This window comes from Mobula hypostoma, chromosome 6 (assembly GCF_963921235.1).
Source record: "Mobula hypostoma chromosome 6, sMobHyp1.1, whole genome shotgun sequence".
Lineage (NCBI taxonomy): Eukaryota > Metazoa > Chordata > Chondrichthyes > Myliobatiformes > Myliobatidae > Mobula > Mobula hypostoma.
The window spans coordinates 50420176-50441393 of NC_086102.1; the positions used below are offsets into that span (position 1 = coordinate 50420176).

The 21218-nt window shown below is 40.9% G+C and overlaps 2 protein-coding genes across 5 annotated transcripts in view; both read right to left on the reverse strand.

The window, feature by feature from the left end:
- Nucleotides 1–6930, reverse strand: part of si:dkey-100n23.5 — a 181738-nt gene extending 174808 nt beyond the window's left edge. The window contains exons 1-3 of one of the 4 annotated variants that reach the window (XM_063050821.1): nt 6795–6851; nt 2993–3045; nt 2758–2906 (exon numbers count right to left, since the gene is read on the reverse strand). Coding sequence is in view for 2 of the 4 variants with exons in the window: in XM_063050819.1 (XP_062906889.1) it covers nt 2993–3045; nt 5741–5839 (152 nt within the window). In the remaining 2 variants the exon portion in view is untranslated. Of the gene's footprint in view, nt 1–2757; nt 2907–2992; nt 3046–5740; nt 6013–6794 lie in introns of those variants that run through there. The other 3 variants (XM_063050822.1, XM_063050820.1, XM_063050819.1) reach the window with 3 other exon arrangements.
- Nucleotides 6931–18049: 11119 nt separating this feature from the next.
- Nucleotides 18050–19413, reverse strand: LOC134347534 (mid1-interacting protein 1-B-like). The gene has a single exon (XM_063049874.1). The coding sequence runs from the start codon at nt 19105–19107 to the stop codon at nt 18643–18645; it is 465 nt and encodes a 154-aa protein (XP_062905944.1). The 5' UTR covers nt 19108–19413; the 3' UTR covers nt 18050–18642.
- Nucleotides 19414–21218: the final 1805 nt, after the last annotated feature.

Consider the following 21218-nt stretch of genomic DNA (forward strand, 5'->3'; position numbering starts at 1 on the left):
ATCCTCCAACGGCATAAGGAAATAGAGAGACCATGCGAACACAGGGACTTTCCTTTGAGAGCAGCAGGAAAGAGAGAGAGACAGAGAGAGAGAGAGAGAGAGAGAGAGGGGGAGAGAGAGAGAGCGAGAGAGAGACAGACAGCGAGAGAGAGAGAGAGAGAGAGCGCGCGCGCATCACACATAGACACCTTCCTCTGGCAGCAGCAAGCAAGAAGCCGGTAGATAGTGTTGAACTGTCGCTCGTCTTCTGCATTTGCCTCAATGATTTCAATCTTCCCTGATGTTTTAATTGGCAAGATCAGCAAGAAATGAAATCGATCATGGGCTCGCACCCTGTTTTTTGACCCCAAGGCTGCATGCTTTGCTTGAAACCACAGCAAAGCACCAGATTGCTCAATTGGCCCAAAAACACACAACAAAAAAGTAGATCATGGCCTCCAACAGTAGCAGAACCACATTTGAAAGAAAAAGAAGACAAAAAAGAAGTGAAAGAAGTATTTTCCTGAAATGTCTGGAAGATGTCACCCTTGGTCGTGTTATTCGCTAGCACCATCTTATTCCAAAAGAACATAACATCCCAACGTCTGTATTCTATGCCACAATCCTTGAAGGCAAGCATACCATATGCCTTCTTTGCTACCCTATCTACCCATATTGCCACTTTTAGGGAACTGTGGACTTGAACCTCAAGATCCCTTTAGTGCCCTACCATTTACTGTATATACCTTAACCTCATGTGATTTCCAAAAATGCATCAATTACCTCCCACTTGCTGGGATTAATTTCCATTTACCAATGCTGATCTGTACCCTTAAACAACTGGACTTGTTTTTCACAAGTGTCCCAATTTCCATGCCATTTGCAAACTTACTAATCATTCCTCCTACATTCACATCCAATATATATAGCTCAAATAACAAGGGTACCAGCACCAATTCCTGCAGCACACATTGACTGCAGATTTCCAATCAGAAAGGCAGCTTTTCAACGCCATCTTCTACATCCTAACAACAAGCATAGCTCAGATTCAAATAGCCAGCACGTGCTGTATCCCAGCGTACCTTAACCTTACCATCCTCATCCAGTGTTCAGAGGTGGAGAGGGTCAGCAACTTTAAATTCCACAGTGTTACCATCTGTTTATTTACTTCGAGAAATGCAACAGAGAAAAAACCCTTCGACCCATCTAGTCAATTCCAAACCATTTCAACTGCCTACTCCCAACAACCTGTACCAGGACCATAGCTCTCTGAATCCCTACTATCCATGTACCTATCCAAACGTATGTTAAACATTGAAATCAAGCTTGCATGAACTTACCCTATCTATACCCATCATGATTTTGTAAAACTCTACCAAATCTCCTCTCAGTCTTCTATGTTCTAAAGAATACAATCCTAACCTATTCAGCCTTTCCTTGTAAGTCAGGTCCTCAAAACTCGGCAACATTCTTGTAAATTTTCTCTGTACTCTTCCAACCCTTTTACATCTTTCCTGTAGGTAGGTGACCCAAAATGCCCAAAATACTCCAAATTAGGCCTCACCACTGTCTTATACAACTTCAACACAACATCCCATCTCCTGTACTCAATACATTGATTTATGAAGACAAATGTGCCAAAAGCTTTCTTTACAACCCTACCAACCTGTGATGCCATTTCCAACGAATTATCCCTTGTTCTACCACACCCCTCAGTGCCCTACCGTTCACTGTGTAAGACCTACCCTGGTTGGCTCGACCGATGTGCAAAATCTCACACTTGCCAGCATTAAATTCCATCTGCTATTTTCCAGCCCATTTTTCCAGTTGATTTCAGAGGATCTGTCCTGGGTCCAGCATGCAAGTCCAATTACAAAGAAAGCACAGCAGCAACTTTACTTCCTGAGCAGTCTGCAATTTGGCATGACATCTAAAACTCTGACAAACTTCCATAGATACGTGAGGGAGAGTGTATTTACTGGCTGCATCACACCCTGGTATAGAAAAACCAATGCCCTTGAATGGAAAATCCTACAAAAGGATGTGAATACAGGCCAGTCCATCACGGATAAAGCCCTCCCCACCACTAAGCACATCCATACACATCGTTGTCATCCATCATCAGGGACCCCCACCACCCAGGTCATGCTCTCTTCTCGCTGCTGCCATCAGGAAGGAGGTACAGGAGCCTCAGGACTCATACCAAGAGGTTCAGGAACAGTTATTACTCCTCAACCATCAGGCTCGCGAACTAAAGGGGATAACTTCACTTGTCCCATCGCTGAAATGTTTCCACAATCTATGGAACTTTCAAGTACTTTTCTTCTCAGGTTCTTGATATTTATTATTATTTCTTTCTTTTTTTGCATTTGCACAGTTTGTTGTCTTCTGTCCACTGGCTGTCCGCCCTGTTGGTGTGGTCTTTTATTCTATTATGGCTATCGGATTTATTAGGTATGCCCAAAAGAAAATGAATCTCAGGGTTGTATATGGTGACATATTTGCGTTTTGATAATAAACTTACTTTGAGTTTTTGAATTTAACCTTCTCGGCCATATGGTACTTTGTCAAGTGCCTTAGTAAAGTCCATGTAGACAAAATTCACCTCTGTGCCTTCATCAATCTTAATGACCTCCTCAAAAAACTCACATTAGTGATACAGGAGATTCCACGCAAGCTGTAATCTTAACCAATGGACCTGTAAGAGAATGAATGGTTCCACAAAAGACCTATTGCAGTATAAACATATAGGTGCCCAACTAAAAGCAACTAACTCACCGCTAACCAGGGATCCATACACAGGATCCTCCTGCTGTGAATCGCCAAGCTATCCACTCAACAAAGTTACTTCAAGGGGTCCACTTTCCTCCCAATGATCTCCTATTAATTTTGGTAGAATGAAGGCTTTTGGTTTTCTGCAAGCACAACTGAGTCACACATATACAACACAAATGTCAAAATATAACAAGGGAATTTTGATTAATCAGAGATTATGAAATAGAACAAAACTTACCATCCAATGAGAGAGAAAGTAGCAGAGGCCCGTTTCACTGCAATGATGATGACCTGCAGAAAATAGGAATTTTATTAAGTTTTTTTCATCAATTTAACTTTTGGCATCTAAGTGTTATATACAGTAAGCAATTTATTTTTAAGCTTTTATTCTTTTCAAAATTTCTATAGGTATGTGGTGGAGAGTATACTGACTGGTTGTCTCACGGCCTGGTATGGAAATACCGATGCCCCTGAATGGAAATGTCTACAAAAAAAATAGTGGATACAGGCCATTCCACTATTGAGCACTTCCACAAGGAGCAGTGTCACAGAAATGCATTATGCATCATCAAGGACCCCCACCATCTTCACTTCTTGCTGCTGCCATAAGAAAGGAGGTGCAGGAACCTCAAGTTCGACACCACCAGGTTCAGGAACAGTTATTTCCCCTCGACTATCAAGCTCTTGAACCAGAGGGGATAATTTCACTCAACCAATACTGAACTGATTTCACAACCAATGGACTCACTTTTAAGGATTCTACAACTCATTTTCTCATATTTATTGCTTATTTATTTATTATTATTTTATTTTTCTTTTTGTATTTGCAGAGTTTGTCCTCTTTTTCACATTGGTTGTTTGTCAGTTTTTGCTTTTAGGTAATTTTTTTATTGACTCAATTGTATTTAGTTGTTCTACTGTGAATGCCTGCAATAAAATGAATTTCTGGGTAAAATATGGTGACAAATATGTACTTTGAACTTTGCGGTAAGTACGTATGAAAATTAAATTTTCATCTATAACATCAGATCTGTTATAAAATCCATGTACCAAAATTACTGCACTCATTTGTGAAAGGGGATAACTATGATGAGAGGAGAAGTGTGCTGATATGCACAAGTTCTGAAACAACCATACAAGTTATTCAATTCAAGGGCAGTTATAGATAGATTTCAAATGTTGGCTTTGCCATAACTGTTGAACTTCAAAAAAAATCTCACCAAATTAGAAACAAGTCACTTTCACTCAGTGATGCCCATTAGCATGAAATTCTCCAATCAAAGCAGTCTCAACAGAAGACAAACAGGAAGGCTCCAGATGCAAAAAAAGACTGTCTCTCAGATTACAGTTACCCAGCAGACTTTTGTTTACACTTTTGAGAAGCATGGACTTAGAAATTTTTAATTAATATTAATAATAAACTCAGGAAAAAGACTAAGTTCATACTGACAATTTTTTTTCCCAATTAGATAGATTAAAAGGACTAGGGAATGCTTAAAAGTCATGCCATGACTGAAACAGTGATAGGTAAAGAATAGCAGATTTGTCGGTCAAATTGTCAGAAATTGCTAATCCACTAGAGCCCAACTGAAGCAGAGGCTTCAAAAGGAAATGGACCAACTGAATGAGCAGGTGAATACATGATGACAGAACATAATGTGAAAAAATGTGAGCTCAAGCAGTTAGGTGCAGATAACAGGAACATAGAGTATTTGCAACATAAAGAGAGATTTGGCAGCGTTTCCATTCAAAGAGATAGAAATAGGATTTTGCATACAAATTGCTGAAGGCCAGTGTGCAAGTGCAGCAAGAAAGAGGATGTGAATACAAGAATAAGTAAGTATTATTGGAATTGCAGTGGGTTTCAATCCTCAGTGGAATCAGAAGTGGAGAGAGTGAGCAGCTTCAAGTTCCTGGGTGTCAAGATCTCTGAGGATCTAACCTGGTCCCAACATACTGATGTAGTCATAAAGAAGGCAAGACAGCGGCTATACTTTATTAGGAGTTTGAAGCAATTTAGCATGTCAACAAGTACACTCAAAAACTTCTATAGGTGTACTGTGGAGAGCATTCTGACAGGCTGCATCACTGTCTGGTATGGAGGGGCTACTGCACAGGACTGAAAGAAGCTGCAGAAGGCTGTAAATCTAGTCAGCTCCATCTTGGGCACGAGCCTACAAGGTACCCAGGACATCTTTATGGAGCGGTATTTCAGAAAGGCAGCGTACATTATTGAAGACCTCCAACACCCAGGGCATGCCCTTTTCTCACTGTTACCATCAGGTAGGAGAAGCCTGAAGGCACACACTCAGAGATTCAGGAATAGCTTCTTCCTCTCTGCCAACTGATTCCTAAATGGACACTGAAGCTTTGGACACTACCTCACTTATTTGAATATACAGTATCTCTGTTTCTGCAAATTTTTTTAATAATCTATTCAATATACATAATTGATTGCACAATTGCAGCAGGAACTATATTGCAACCTAGAACAGATGTTAAGGAAATGAATAATCTTATCATTGACTTGTCAAAAATTTTGTTCTCAGGAACAACATCGGTAAAAACTGACACAGAATGTAGTAACCTTGGTAGCAACTTTGAAGTCAAATTGAGGTTCTCACCCCATATCTATACCATCACAAAGACCTCCTTTTCCAAGCAAGGTAACAGTACTGGATTCTTCCCTTCTTCCAGCTCATATATTGTTAAAACCCTGTTTCCTTTAGACTTAAACATGAGGAATTCTGCAGATGCTAGAAATTCAAGCAACACACATCAAAGTTGCTGGTGAATGCAGCAGGCCAGGCAGCAGGCCTAGCCTGCTGCATTCACCAGCAACTTTGATGTGTGTTGCTTCCTTTAGACTTAACTGGCTAGCCTTTCACCAACAAGAGAAAATCTGCAGATGCTGGAAATCCAAGCAACACACACCTATCTTCTTGTGTTTCTCCCTCCCCTCCTCCCACCTTTTAATTCTACTCACCTTTGTTTTTCTCCAGTCCTGCCGAAGGGGTCTCGGTCTCAAACGCCAACTATACTCTTTTCCACAGATGCTGCCTGGCCCACTGAGTTCCTCCAGCATTTTGTCCTTCACTCCAGATTACAGAATTTGCAGCCAACTGTCACAGCGAAATGAGAACTAATGCTTTTCATTCCTTCCATCACCAAGTCTCTTTGCCAATATAACAGATTTTGATTAAACCCACAACTTTCTTGACTTGTTTGACTCAATACTGCTGCAAAAAATGTCCATACCTTAAGAATATACAATTTCCAGCAAATATGAAGTATTTTATAGTTTAGCATGTCTAATATGGGCCCTCATCACAAGATCCCCTCTGCTCTGAAGCCAATTTGATCAATACCTTTGAGAAGATAAGAGCAAAAAAACAAACTACTGGAGGAAGTTGAGAGGTATGGGCGCATCTGTGAAGGGAACTGGACAGTCAATATTTTGGGTTAAGACTCTTCATCTTATAAAAAAGTATTCACATTTTTGGAAATACATTAGCACATGACAAAGCTGATAAGAAAGGGCACCTTAATTATTTAATATTTTTCATACGATTCAAACGCTTGCTTGCGCAGGAACATGTTAAGACATTAGATGCACTGAGTCACTAAAGGAAACGATGACTGCCTAGTTGAATCCTTAATTTTGGAATAACACAATAAGTAAAATTCATGACCAAAGTACTCCACTCGTATCACTAAAGCCAGCTTCTGATCAGAGTGTAGGTGAAGATACAAGAGTAACGGGTAGTGTTTGGAATTATGTTGATCAGAGGAAAATATTAATTAAAATATTAATTTAAATTATTATTTGTCACAGGGCATAGTGGAAACGTTCTTTTCCCAGTAATGATGCAGAAATATTTAAAAGGCCATACTGTACTGCTGCACGAACTGTTAAAGCAAGCTGTGCAGTTATTTATTTCGTCATGTTATTTTGAATTGTTTTGCTAGGGCTAGGCGGGCCTGCAGCTCAGGCTAGGAGAGAGGAGTTAAATCAGCAACATGGGCGATGTCATACTCACGCATTTGTAATCCTCCGAGTCCGAGTTAAACATAGTGCAGCGGTAATTCGGCACGCCGGTGAGGTTAGTGTCAGAGTTGGTGACTTGCAGTGGCTCATTTTCCATGGTAACAGGGTTTACAAAAGCTGCCGCCGCTGGTACAGTATATGTAACATGCACAGTTACGGCATCCGCTCTGGGACTAACCAGTTCGCTCCAGCAGCTAACCTCCTCGTGTAAACATGCCCCAAACAGAGAACTGGCAGGTTCCTCCGGACCGGCACGCAAGAAATAAAGGCGCTCTTACAGCCTCGTCGAATTACAAACAAACCCACAATGTGTTGGTTTTATTTCAGGAACTGCTGTTTCAGACACTTCCCACAAACGAACAACAAGGCATGTTCAAACCAGTTTTCTGTATAAGAAAATTACAAATATTTTGGAAAATTATATTTCAAGGTTTCCAGAAGTGAATTAACTACTAAATTCATAGCATCTTCAAAGTACTCTCGTTAGGAAGCACAGTGTTCATTACAATAATACAGCAAGAAATCAGACTCTTCAGTACATCTGCTCCTTGTCTCCTCCCTGCTGGTCCCCGTCCCCAAGAACCCTACCCTCTATGTACCTATCCAAATACTTCTCATACATTGCACACCTCAAGACTGCAAATACCTCCTTCCTCGTAACAAGCGTATCAGAATGAGAATCAGAATCAGGTTTATTATCACGGTCATCTCCCTTTCTCTTCACCATTTGCACCTCGGACTTCAATTACTGCACGGAATCTTGTCATCTTCAGAAGTTTTCTGATGACTCTGCCATAGTTGGATGCATCAACAAGGGAGATGAGGCTGAGTACAGGGCTACGGTAGGAAACTTTGTCACATGGTGTAAGCAGAATTATCTGCAGCTTAATGTGAAAAAGACTAAGGAGCTGGTGGTAGACCTGAGGAGAGCTAAGGTTACCGGTGACCCCTGTTTCCATCCAGGGGGTCAGTGTGGACACGGTGGAGGGTTACAAATACCTGGGGATACGAATTGACAATAAACTGGACTGGTCAAAGAACACTGAGGCTGTCTATAAGAAGGGTCAGAGCCGTCTCTATTTCCTGAGGAGACTGAGGTCCTTTAACATCTGCCGGATGATGCTGAGGATGTTCTATGAGTCTGTGGTGGCCAGTGCTATCATGTATGCTGTTGTGTGCTGGGGCAGCAGGCTGAGGGTAGCAGACACAAACAGAATCAACAAACTCATTCGTAAGGCCAGTGATGTTGTGAGGATGGAACTGGACTCTCTCACGGTGGTGTCTGAAAAGAGGATGCTGTCTAAGTTGCATGCCATCTTGGACAATGTCTCCCATTCACTACATAATGTACTGGCTGGGCACAAGAGTACATTCAGCCAGAGACTCATTCCACCAAGATGCAACACAGAACGTCATAGGAAGTCATTCCTGCCTGTGGCCATCAAACTTTACAACTCCTCCCTTGGAGGGTCAGACACCCTGAGTCAAAAGGCTGGTCCTGGGCTTATTTCCTGGCATAATTTACATATTACTATTTAACTATTTATGGTTTTATTACTATTTAATTATTTATGGTGCAACTGTAACGAAAACCAATTTCCCCCGGGATCAAAAAAGTATGACTATGACTATGTTGTGAAATTTGTTAACTTTGCAGCAGGAGTACAATGCGGTACATGATAAATACAGAAAAAAAAATGACTTACAATAAGTATATATATATATATATATCTATATTAAATAGTTAAATTAAAAAGAATAGTGCAAAAACAGAAATAATCCAAGACCTCACTATTTATTGCCCTAATTTCTTTGGCATCCATGATATTCTTAGTAAATGCTGAGAGAAATTCACATTAAAAGTTTCAGCCAGCTAAAACAGCTTAACGTGTAGTCTTTAAGAGGAGCTAGTTTCTCTCTAGTCACTCTTTTACTGTTAATATAACTGAAGAACTTCTTTGGATCATTTTAACCCTGCCTGCCAAATCCATCTATTACACTCTTTTTGCCCTTCTGATTTCCTTCTTAAGTTCCTTTGTCTTTAAATAGACTCTCAGATGACCCCAGCTAAATCCTGCCTAATGCCCTCAAAGTTGGCCCTGCTACAGATCAGGACTTTAAACAATGGACTGGTTCTATTTTTCCTCTAACTATCTTAAAACTAATAGTACTGTGATTACAGGGCAGAAAGTGGAACCCAGTTGCCTCTTCAGTTGCTTGGCCTGGTGCTTTCCCTAAGAGGAAGTCCAGTATTACTCCTTCCTGAGTAGGTTCCTCTATATATTGTGTGAGCAAATTGTCTCAGACTCACTGTACAAATTCTGCCCTATTCAGGGCCCTTTGCATTCTGGGTACCCCAGTCGATACTGGGAAAATTTGAATCTCCCACCTACACTACTATACTATTCTCACAATTAAATGTAATTTCCTGACAAATCTGCTCCTCGTTCCTGCTGACTATTGGGGGGGGGGGGGTTCTATATTATAGCCCTACCAAAATGCAACACTCTTACCTATTTCTCTGTCATTCTAAAGCATCAGTATCCTGAAACAGTCCTGTCTTTCTCAGCCACATTTCTGTTATTGCCACAATTATCCCAGTGCCTAGTCAATGCATGCCCTCGGTTTATCTGCCTTACCTGTTAAGCTATGGGCATTGTCTAACAGATGCAATTTAAATCAGTGGTCCTGTCTGCCCTTTTACTATAAATATGGCTATTATGATTACTAAGCTTACACACTTATTAGGAGCACAGAGGTGGAGAGAGTCAGCAGCTTTAAACTCCTTGTATTAACATATCAAAAGATTTGTCCTGGCACAAGCACAAAAGTGTCATCACAAAGAAGGACTGACAGCATCTCTACTTTCTTGGAAGTTTGCATAGATTCGGCATGTCGCCGAAAACTTCAACTAACTTCTATAGATGTACAGTGGAGAGTATCCTGACTGGTTGCATCACAGCCTGGTACGGAAACATTGAAAGGGCTACGTAAAATAGTAGATACAACCCAGACCACCACAGGCAAACCTTCGTGACGATTGAGTATATTAACATCGCGCATAACCACAAGTAGGCAGTATGCATTATCAAAGACCAGCAACATTCGGGCAATGTCCTTTTCTTGTTATTGCTTTTGGTGCCATACCACCAGGTTCAGGAACAGTTATTACTCTACAAACATCAAGTATCCCAAACTTCAGTCATCGCAACTCTAAATTGGTCCTGTGAACTACAGTCTCACTTTCAAGGATTCTTTACAACTCATATTCTCTAGGTTAATTTTATTTGCACATTTTTGTCTTTTGCACATTGGTTTTTGTCAATTTTTGTCTGTTTATATAGAGGTTTGTAAAGTTTTATGTCTGTTTATGTATAGAGTTTTTTCATCTTGCCTTTAGAAAACTTTCTCTTCTTTGGGATGTATTTATCCTGTGCCTTCCGAATTGCTTCCAGAAATTCCAGCCACTGCTGCTCTACCTTCATCCTCAGCAGTGTTCTCTCCCAATCAATTCTGGCCAATTTCTCTCTCATGCCTCTGTAAGTCCCATTACGCCACTGTAATACTGATACATCTGACTTCAGCTTCTCCTTCTCATATTTCAGAGTGAATTCGATCATATTATGATCACTTTCTCCTGAGGGTTTTTTTTACCTTAAGCTCTCTAATGAATTCCGGTTCATTGCACAACACCCAATCCAGAATAGCTGATCCCCTAGTGGGCTCAACCACTAGCTGTTCTAGATAACCACCTCGTAGGCATTCTAGAAATTCCCCTTCTTGGGATATAGCACCAACCTAGTTTTCTCAATCTACCTGTATTGGGAACATTATTTACACTGCTTAAATATGTATAGAATGCTAATTCTGACATCACTTAAATGTGTTAATTAGATCACTAAATGGAATGCTTAATAATCTCTATTAGACAGTTTTTCTTCACTACAACTAGAATGTCTGTCCTAGTTTCATAATAAAGGGTTGAATGCACTTTTTTCGACTTGAACACTCTGAACATTGTTATTTAGAAGTGCGTCATACAGTGCCTGGCGGTCTGTCAGCAGTTTTGGTTTGTTTTAAAGTAACTGCTACACAGGGTTTCAATCAGTCTGGTATTCATGCCCATCCACATAAGGCATTCTATATTCCAATACTTCTATCAGGATAATTTCAGAATTGGATTCAGTAGCAGTTACACATCTCTCTATTTTGTCACTTTTATTCACATCAAGAGAATTAATGAAAGTAGAAAGAGCAAACGTGAGAGGAATGACTAAAAGAAAGCAATGGGCAAAAACTGGATTAATAGCAGAAGAGACTTGATGAGAGTAATCGGAGTGAACCTGAAGAGAAACATTATAAAATGGCAGCAAATAATCAGTGTGAAGGATCAACTAGAATAAAAGTATAAAACTAAGGAAGAAATTCACAACACAAGCAGATTGGGGGACAATAAATTTTTATAGGTAGGTGCACCTATCACTTGGATGACAATGTCTTAGTTTTATTGGAAGAGCATAGAGCACTATGTGATCAGTCATAGGTCATAGGTTTTTAACCACAAGCACAGCACATCAGGACACAACAGAGAATGGAAGACAAACTGAATAGAACAGTAAAAGTGAAATCAAAGTTGGGAAAGTAGAGGAGCCCTTGAAAATGCAAACATTACAAGCACAAAGAAGCACTGAGATGAGTAATTCAGGGTAGAATAAAGTAATTATTTCCAACCTTTCAATGAAAACAAGATAATAAATAAATAAGCAAGACTCTTTAAAAACTATGAATTATGTGTTCTGATGCTGGTATAAGAGTGCTACTGGATAATTAATTTCTTATATTCTTATATTTGCAAGTTTCCACTTCTACAGCCAATATATTCTCCCTTAAGTTCAAAATACATTTATTATCAAATGCAACCTTGAGATTTATTTCCTTACAGGGAGCCACAAAACAAAGCAGCCCAATAAAGCCCATTGAAAAAGAAGACTGCCAAACATCCAATGTGGAAAAAATAGAACAAATCATGCAAACAATAAAAGGTAAGCTGATAACATTCAGAACTGAAGTTTATGAAAGTGCGTTCACAACCACGAAGCTAGTCAGTCACAACATGAATTAGCATAAATTAAACCAGGTGCAGCCTCAGTAAAGGTGTAAATGTGGCAAGTGTTCTTACTTTATCCTCAAACCCCTTGCATGAAAGACCAACATGTTCTTAACAACGGATTGAAGCTTTTTCACCCCCCCCCCATGACAAATGCAAAGCTAACTGGCTAACAGTTACATGAGAAATTCTGCAGATGCTGGAAATCCAAACCAACACATACAAAATCCTGGAGGTACTGAGCAGGTCAGGCAGCATCCACAAAAATAAACAAACAGTTGACGTTTCAGGCTGAGAGCCTTTTTCAGAACTGGAAAGGAAGGGGGAAGACGTTAGAATAAAATGGTGGGGGGAGGGGAGAAGGATAGGTAGAAGGTGATAGGTGAAGCCAGGTGGGTAGGAAAGGTAAAGGGCTGGAGAGGAAGGAATCTGTTAGGTGTGGAGAGTGCACCAAAATAGAAAGGGAAAAAGGAAGGGCATCAGGGAGAGTGATAGACAGTTGAGAAGAGGTAAGAAGCCAGACTGGTGATTAGAAGAAGAGGGGAGGGGGAGGGAATGCATTTTTACCAGAAGAGAAATTGATATTCATGCCATCAAGTTGGAGGCCATGCAGACAGAAAATAAGGTGTTGTTCTTCCACCCTGAGGGTGGCCTCATTGTGGCACAAGAGGAAGCCATGGTCCAACATTATTGTCGTGGGTATGGGAATTGGAATTAAAATGGTTGACCATCGGGAAGTTCTGCTTTTGGCAGATGGAAAGGAGGTGCTCAATAGCTTCCTGCTCTCTCTCCCCCACCTCTCTTGACCAGTGACATTACATTTACAGTTTTCCCAATCTAGATGATTTGGGGAGATTACCTCTGCAGCCATTTCCTTGGGAGTCCCCTATGATGTGGGGAATCACATACACTACAATTGTTGGCCACCAATCTCATTAACTTGCCTGTACTTTTACTATTGTGTTGGAGGTTGGTTAGAGATCCTGCCTCCCAATAGTCCCTTGAATATCTATTATTTTAATATTTTGAGTGTTTTCTACTTTGAAGGCCAGTCCGAAATAATTATTTAGAATCTCTGCCATTTCATTATTCCACACTCTCATTAAAGTACCAAAGATTACTTTAGGTATTTCCTTCCTTTTATAAACCTATAAAAATACTTGATATTATTCACTGGTTTACTCTCATTTAACCTTCACCCTGTTTATACTTCACTATTATTGTAATCAGATTTATTTAAGCCCAATACATCAGGTTCAGACTTATGTTTCTCATCTTCAGTCTAAATTTGAAATTTGGACTATGCTATCGCTCTTGCCTTGGAACTTCCTTATATGAGCTCATTTATTAATCCTTGCTCATCATATAATACCAGATCTAAAATTCTCTGCTTCCTGGTTGGTTTCTCAGAACAGTGTACTAAGAAATAATCCTAAACACATGATTAAGAAATTGTCATTAAGACCACCTTTGCCTACTTGTCCAATCTATATGATGATTAAAACCATTGATGGATATTACAGTATCTGTTTTCGTAAGCTTCCTTTATTTCTTGAAATGCACTCTGTCCCAGAGTATAGCTAGAGTTAATGACCTTTATACTGTTCACACCAATGAATTGAACTGAATTGAATTGACCATATTTCTTGCATCCTTCATATACATGAGAAGTAAAAATCTTTGTTACATCTCCATCTAAGTATGCAAGTGCAATTTATAGTAATTTATAATAAACAGTATGTACAACAAGACAGTCAATATAACATAGAAATAAAATTGTATCAGCATGAATTAATCAGTCTGTTGGCCTGGTGGAAGAAGCGCTGTCCCAGAGCCTATTGGTCCTGGCTTTTATGCTGTGGTACCGTTTCCCAGATGGTAGCAGCTGGAACAGTTTGTGGTTGAGGTGACTTGGGTTCCCTATGATCCTTCGGGCCCTTTTTAGACACCTGTCTTTGTAAATGTTCTGTACAGTGGGAAGTTCACATCTACAGATGTGCTGGGCGGTCCACACCACTCTCTGCGGAGTCCTGCGATTAAGGGAGGTACAGTTCCCATACCAGGCAGTGATGTAACCAGTCAGGATGCTCTCAATCGTGCCCTTGTACAAAGTTCTTAGGATTAGGGGGGCCTATGCCAAACTTCTTCAACCTTCTGAGGTGAAAGAGGCACTGTTGTGCCTTTTTCACCACCCAGCCAGTATGTACAGACCACGTGGGATCCTTGATGATGTGTATGCTGAGGAACTTAAAGCTGTTCACCCTCTCAACCCCAGATCCATTGGTGTCAATAGGAGTTAGCCTGTCTCCATTTCCCCTGTAGTCCACAACCTGCTCTTTTTTTTTGCGACATTGAGAGAGAGGTTGTTTTCTTAACACCACTGTGTCAGGGTGATGACTTCTTCTCTGTAAGCTGCCTCATTTAATTTAATTCAGCAAATTTAATTTGCAGATGAATTCTTATCCTTACTTTTTCTTCCATAATCTGGATTTTACATCCTGAGTTTATGAGCCAATATTACTGTTGCAGTAATCTCATCTTTTACCAACAGACTTACTTGCCTCACTTTCCTTCCAACAAGTCAAATACTCCTAAGTATTCAGTTTTCAGTCTTGATCACCTTGCAACATTTCCTTATTGGCCATCAGGGCAAAACTATTTATTTATATTTGTGCCATCAGCTCAACTACATTGTTTTGAGTGTAGGGAGCCTTCAGATAAGGAGCCAGTAATCTTATTTTATCATTTCAATCATCTCCACCACCAAATTGACATTGAAGTAAAAGATTAACCGTGATCTTATTGAATACCAGAACAGACATGAGGGACTGAATGGCTGATTCCTGTTTCTATTTATGTTCTCATGTAGGCTGAGTCAAACAAAATCTAAACATTATTCCAAAAATTCCTCAACCCTACAACCATTCTAACTACAAAAAAAACCTAGTAGTTTGAAAATCACAAATGATAAAATCTGCAGATGCCAGAAATCCGAGGAACACACACAAAATGCTGGAGGAACTCAGCAGGCCAGGTAGCATCTATGGAAAAGAGTAAACAGTCAACGTTTCCAAAACTGCCCGAGACATCTTTTTTCCATGGATGCCGCCCGGCCTGCCGAGTTCTCCAGCATTGTGCATGCTGCTAGTAGTTTGAAATTTATTTTTTATACCTTAGATATATTTGAAGCAACATTATCTTTTAGCTAATACCAGCATAATCAATTTCTGATTATGGTGGAATGGCTGAAAGAAGGATGTTCTTCAATATGTAGTACCAACCTGTCCTTAATCCTTGCCGGAATCAGATATTATTCAAGCTATAAAGCTTCTCTGATATACATCATTCAGTATAACACTGCATTGCCAGCCTAAAATTAAAAATCCTCCTGGGATGTTGAATCCAGAAGTCACAGGAAGTAGTCAGTTATTGTTTTTGTTTCCAAATTCTTTGAAGGTGCTGTGCCGTGCCATGGCACTTTGTGTCAACCACTTTAAGAGCCTCGTCTAAGGAGACTAGCAAGTATTTAAGAATGGATCTGATATGGGGTTATTTCGGCCTCAGGATACCAAGGAATAAAATGCTCTGGTTCAGTCCAAGACGTGGCATCAGTGGGTCTAAATGGAAATTTGGTTGCTGGGTTGAAGACAATAGCTTTGTTCTTCCCACTGGTGAATGGTGTGAGCTTTTTTAAAACTCTGGACTGGGTATCAATCAGCAGTTCTGACAACACTGAGACAGTGGAGAAATCAAGAGTGGTAATATGCAAGTGTAGTTTGTAAGTGTATTTTCCAGGAAAATCTCTGATTTACAAGTAGACAAATAATTAAACCAGTCAATGAAATCATGCACAGCATCTAATCCTTGTAAGTCAATGACCATATGAAAAATAATTCAACATCAGCTTTAAAATGTATACAGTATGTTTACCCAGCATTGGTCATTTTCAAAAAGAGATTCTTTAAGGACTCTAATAAAAAGAAAATTGGCCAGCTACCAAAACACTCTTAGTGTCCTTATTAGTATGCAGATGAAGATATAGGAGTATAGTAGTTATGCTAATAGACTAGTAATGTGGAGAGTGCAAGTTTAAAATTTTACTTTTCGATGTGACCGATTTAATTCAGTTTTTTTTAAACAATCAAAAAATATGCTACTGTTGTAAAACTGCCAAGGGACTGCAAATCTCTAGTCTAACTCTTAATACGCCCTTCAAAGATTCTAGTAAGGCACTCCATGACATAAAAACCACTATCCATGGTCCCAGAAGTTGACATCTTTTTGGACCATCCAAGGTTCAGTAATAAATGCCAGCCTCCCCATTACTGTCCATGCCCTGGAAGTTTAAAACAAAATCACGTAGCCAATTTTGTATGACCAAAATGGCACAAACTTTATTAATGTTTGTTTGTGGTGCTGTTTGAGAAGGGTAAGTGGCTGGGATTCCACAAAAATAACTTCTAGTTTTTTTTTACTGTATCTTTTACATGTATATTTCGTAGTTTAATATCATTATGATGATGCATATTTATTGAACTAAAACATTAAGTTGCAGGGCTCCTGCACACTACTCAAATATCATCAACTCAGCCAAGTCCACGCCCGGTATTTGCTTTCTAAATTAGAATTTAAATTACAGTGGAACACTTTTCTGAAATAAAGTCAAAAGAAGTTCACATAGAAATGGAACTATAGCCCTAAAAGTGTAAATTAACTTTCAATAACTAGCTGCAGCATACAAAACTAGCCAGGACACACTACAAAAGCTCATCATTTTAAAAAAATCAATGGAGCCAAAGTTATTTTCAAATTAATGAAATAGCTAAAAACTGAAATGTGAACAGAAAATATTGTAAACCAAAGGAGGTCATTAATTAATGCCAAAAAAAAAGTTTTCAGCAATTTTGTGTGCAGCATTTAGAGCGAGCCTATACTGGATGGCCCAGCCTTTTCAGAATGCATTGCACTCACATTGAAATAACAACTTGTCTTAATGATATAAGTTTTGCAGTCAATAATGCTAATTGTTTACATAACAGAACATATTGGGGAAAAGAACCTGATCAAAACCCTAGTCTCTGGAAGTAACATTTCATAAAAATTAAAAACAGTAGAGGCTAGCGCTGGGGAGGAAGCTGCGTGGTTGGAGATCGAACAGCTGAAGAAGAGGGAAGTGTTTGGAATGAGGAGATATTTGATGTCTTTACGTGATTAGTATGCAATCTGAAAAATCATATAATCTTAATATTTACCAGGTTAAAGTAAAACCTAAAATATGTTCCTCAAATTGAAAAAGATATAAAACATTTAAGTAAAATTAAGCGTGAAAAATCGCAGCTTTATTTCCAGCCAAATGTCTTACTACAGTTCCCAAAATTCATCCCCAGCGCAATGGGAACATCAATGTTGAAGAATATCCTCCGCCATGAGGAGTGAATGCCATAGAGTTCACTTATTTTATATCAAACATGTTTAAGATGCAGACGGTACTTATATAACTTATATATCATGTACAGTATTTTAATTAGATTTCTCATTCCCTCATTTGTTTGCCTTGCCATTCTTCCCCGTAATTTTTTTCCCTGATTCACGCAGACCTTATGGGCGTATTACTTTTCCCTTAACGCCATCTGACCATATATGAGCATCCTTGTGAACTTTAATTTTAACAAGACCACATCTAGCCCATTGTAATTCGACACGATTTTGGAGTGATGGATGATAATGGTAAAATGTCTGCTCTGCTGGCGCACATCGACACAGGCCATGCAGACGGAAGAGAACATACTCTCGTTTGAAACGGAAGCGGACTCCGGATATGTCCGCGTAAGGATTTCACACAGTTGTAAAAGGTGTTTTATTTAAATATGGAAAGGAATGCGGTAGAACTGGCAAATGCTTGCCTGCACATTCTAAACCAACCCACCCATTGGTGAAGTCATTCGGGCGACACATCATGCTGCAGCCGGCCTGCCCGTGGCCGGTTAATAATGGGCGGCTCCGTGAAAGCGATAAGTACAAGACTCGCCCTAACCCGTATTAAGCCAAAGCTCAAAAGGGTTTCAGACACGAAGATGTTAGCTTCGACCCCGGCTGTCGAAAGATATGTCGCACCCGGCGGCCAAGGATTTCAAAATTACTGCTAGTCTTTTTTTAAACTAGTTATTTTTTATTTTTAAACATTGGTTTAGCATATCACTTTGTACAAAATTAGGGTTTAAAGACGAAAAATGCGTCGTGATACAGGAAACATTCTTTTTCAGTTGGTTCCATACAGTAAATCACCCACCGAACTATATAGCTTTTAAGTCATTGGCTTTTTCCAACAGCCTCATTTTGTTAGGAACTTTATGTACCACGTGGAGATTGTAGAAAGATACGCGCTAATCTTGTGCGTTTGTAAAACGAGTGAACAGTATACAAGACGTTACAATTTTATACATTACACATATATTACAAAGTAGTGCAAAGTAAAATGGTAATCTCCGCCGGCACAGCCGCTCACAACCACATTTTCCATTTCATGAATGAAAAATTTATTAAGCACGTCCAACAAAAGCCTTCCCTTCTCCCAGCAAATAAGACGGGAAATAAGACAGAAAAAGAGGGGCATATTAAATGATGTTAATCGTTGCCTCTATCGGTTTCTAGAACAGAGCAGAAAACAACCTTGCAACTTCAGTTAGGCTTGGCTTAACTTCATTCAGTAGGTTAGTCCTTGTAAGCTCTGTGCTTAATGTCCCCAGCTACCGAATCCGATTTCTTGTTTGTAGCGATTAGTTAGGACGTTAGCCTTTCTGGTCAGTTTTGACAAGACAGTATATAATCCATTTAGATGATAATGGAACTGTTTCTGCAAGTCTTCTTCGCCTTCCACCTCGTCCACTCTAATGTCTATGGTGGGGGCTTTATCCTTTTTCCTGTCGTCCAGCTGCACCACACCCCATTCAATATCGTTCTTGATGGATTTCAGCAAGACGTAGTAGTTGTACATATCCCGCTGATCAGAATAATAGTTAGAAGCTCCAGTACTTGAGACGCCATTAACTTCGGTCTTGCTTTCGTCTTCAAGAGGAACATCCCGCAAAAGACTCGGCACCATCACTGTCTGGTCCATATTATTGACCGCAGCTATAAATTTGTTCATGGCGTTGAACAAGGAGTGCTTCTGATTGTACGTATCCATAATCTGCATCATTTTCCTTCAAGTCCGGTTGCTTTCGCTTTTCTGTACGGAATCTTTAAAACTCTTAGCTTCACAACTTCCTCCTTGCTGAGCTCCTCTTTGCACTGCGATCAGTTCGATTCCTCAGCGAATTTATGAAGGCGTTACTTGGCAGATTTTTTTGCAAATCAAGATGGAACCTGTCCTAAAATGACTTGAACAGCGGGAACCGAGCCAAATGCAAAGAGCCTCCTTTCTTGCTTCCGGGGCGTGCAGTTGCTTTCATGCTCCGATTTCCACTGAGCGACTGTACGGCCCCGACCGCAGAGCAGACTGGATCTGCTGCACACGCCGGGAGAAACGCCCTATCTCCTGGCAACAAATCAGACCGGCCGGCGTCGTGACATCAATGTCACCCTTTTTGTTCTGACCAATCGCTTCTCTCGTCCTTTGTGAATTCAATATGATAATCAGCTCCGATTTGACAAAGCAGCCAATGGCAAATAGCCACATGCGTCACTGGGAGATCTGTCAGCAGGAGCAGGACTCTTCATTCTGATGGATGAGGACAGGTTGTGAATTAGACAGCACTCACACCACGCTGGAGGAGCTCAGCAGGTCGGGCAGCATCCGTGGAGACAATCAGTCAACGTTTTGGGCCGAGACCCTTCATCAGGACTGAAGAGGGAGGGGGCAGAGAGCAGAGGCCCTATAAAGAAGGTGGGGGGAGGGTGGGAAGGAGAAGACTGGTAGGTGCCAGGTGAAAAACCAGTAAGGGGAAAGATAAAGTGGTGGGGGAGGGGAAGCAGGGAGGGGATAGGCAGGAAAGGTGAAGAAGGAATAGGGAAAAGCATAATAGGAGGTAGAAGGAGGCAGAACCTTGAGGGAGGTGATAGGGGAGGGGGCAGAGTGACATAGGGATAGGGGAAGGGAGGGGGAGGGAATTACCGGAAGTTGGAGAATTCAGTGTTCATGCCAAAGGGCTGGAGACTACCCAGATGGTATATGAGGTGTTGCTCCTCCAACCTGAGTTTGGCCTCATCATGGCAGTAGAGGAGGCCATTTATGGACATATCGGAATGGGAGTGTGAAGCAGAGTTGAAGTGGATGGCAACCGGGAGATCCTGTCTGTTGTGGCGGATGGAGCGGAGGTGCTCGATGAAGCAGTCCCCCCGTCTGCGTTGGGTTTCACTGATATAGAGGAGGCCGCACCGGGAGCACTGGATGCAATAGATGACCCCAACAGACTCACAAGTGAAGTGTTGCCTCACCTGGAAGGACTGTTTGGGGCCCTGAATGGTGGCAAGAGAGGAGGTGTAGGGACAGGTGTAGCACTTATGCTTACAGGGATAAGTGCTGGGTGGGAGATCTGTGGGGAGGGACGTGTGGACCAGGGAGTCGCAGACGGAACGATCCCTGCTGAAAGCGGAAGGGGTAGAGAGGGAAAGATGTGCTTAGTGGTGGGGTCCTGTTGAAGGTGGCAGAAGTTGCGGAGGATAATGTGCTGGATCCGGAGGCTGGTGGGGTGGTAGGTAAGGACAAGGGGAACTCTGTCCCTGTTGTGGGGACGGGAGGATGGGGTGAGGGCCGAAGTGCGGGAAATGGAGGAGATGCGGGTGAGGGCATTATTGATGATGGCAGAAGGGAAACCACGATCCTTAAAGAAAGAGGACATTTGAGATGTCCTGGAACAGAAAGCCTCATCCTGGGAGCAGATATGGCGGAGATGGAGGAACTGGGAATAGGGAATAGCATTTTTGCATGTGGCGGGTTGGGAAGAGGTATAGTCGAGGTAGTTATGAGAGTCAGTGGGCTTATAGGAGATGTCAGTGGACAGTCTGTCTCCAGAGATGGAGACCGAGAGATGGAAAAAGCGAGGAGAAGTGTCCAAGATAGACCAAGTGAAATTGAGGGCTGGGTGGAAGTTAGAAGCAAAGACGATTAAATTGACGAGCTCAGCATGGGTGCAGGAAACAGCACCAATGTAGTCGTCAATGTAGCGAAGAAAAAGTTGGGGAGCAGTACCAGTATAGGTTTGGAGCGCAGACTGTTACACATAACCAACGAAGAGGCAGGCATAGCTGGGGCCCATACGAGTTCCCATAGCGACACCCTTGGTCTGAAGAAAGTGGGAAGAGCCAAAA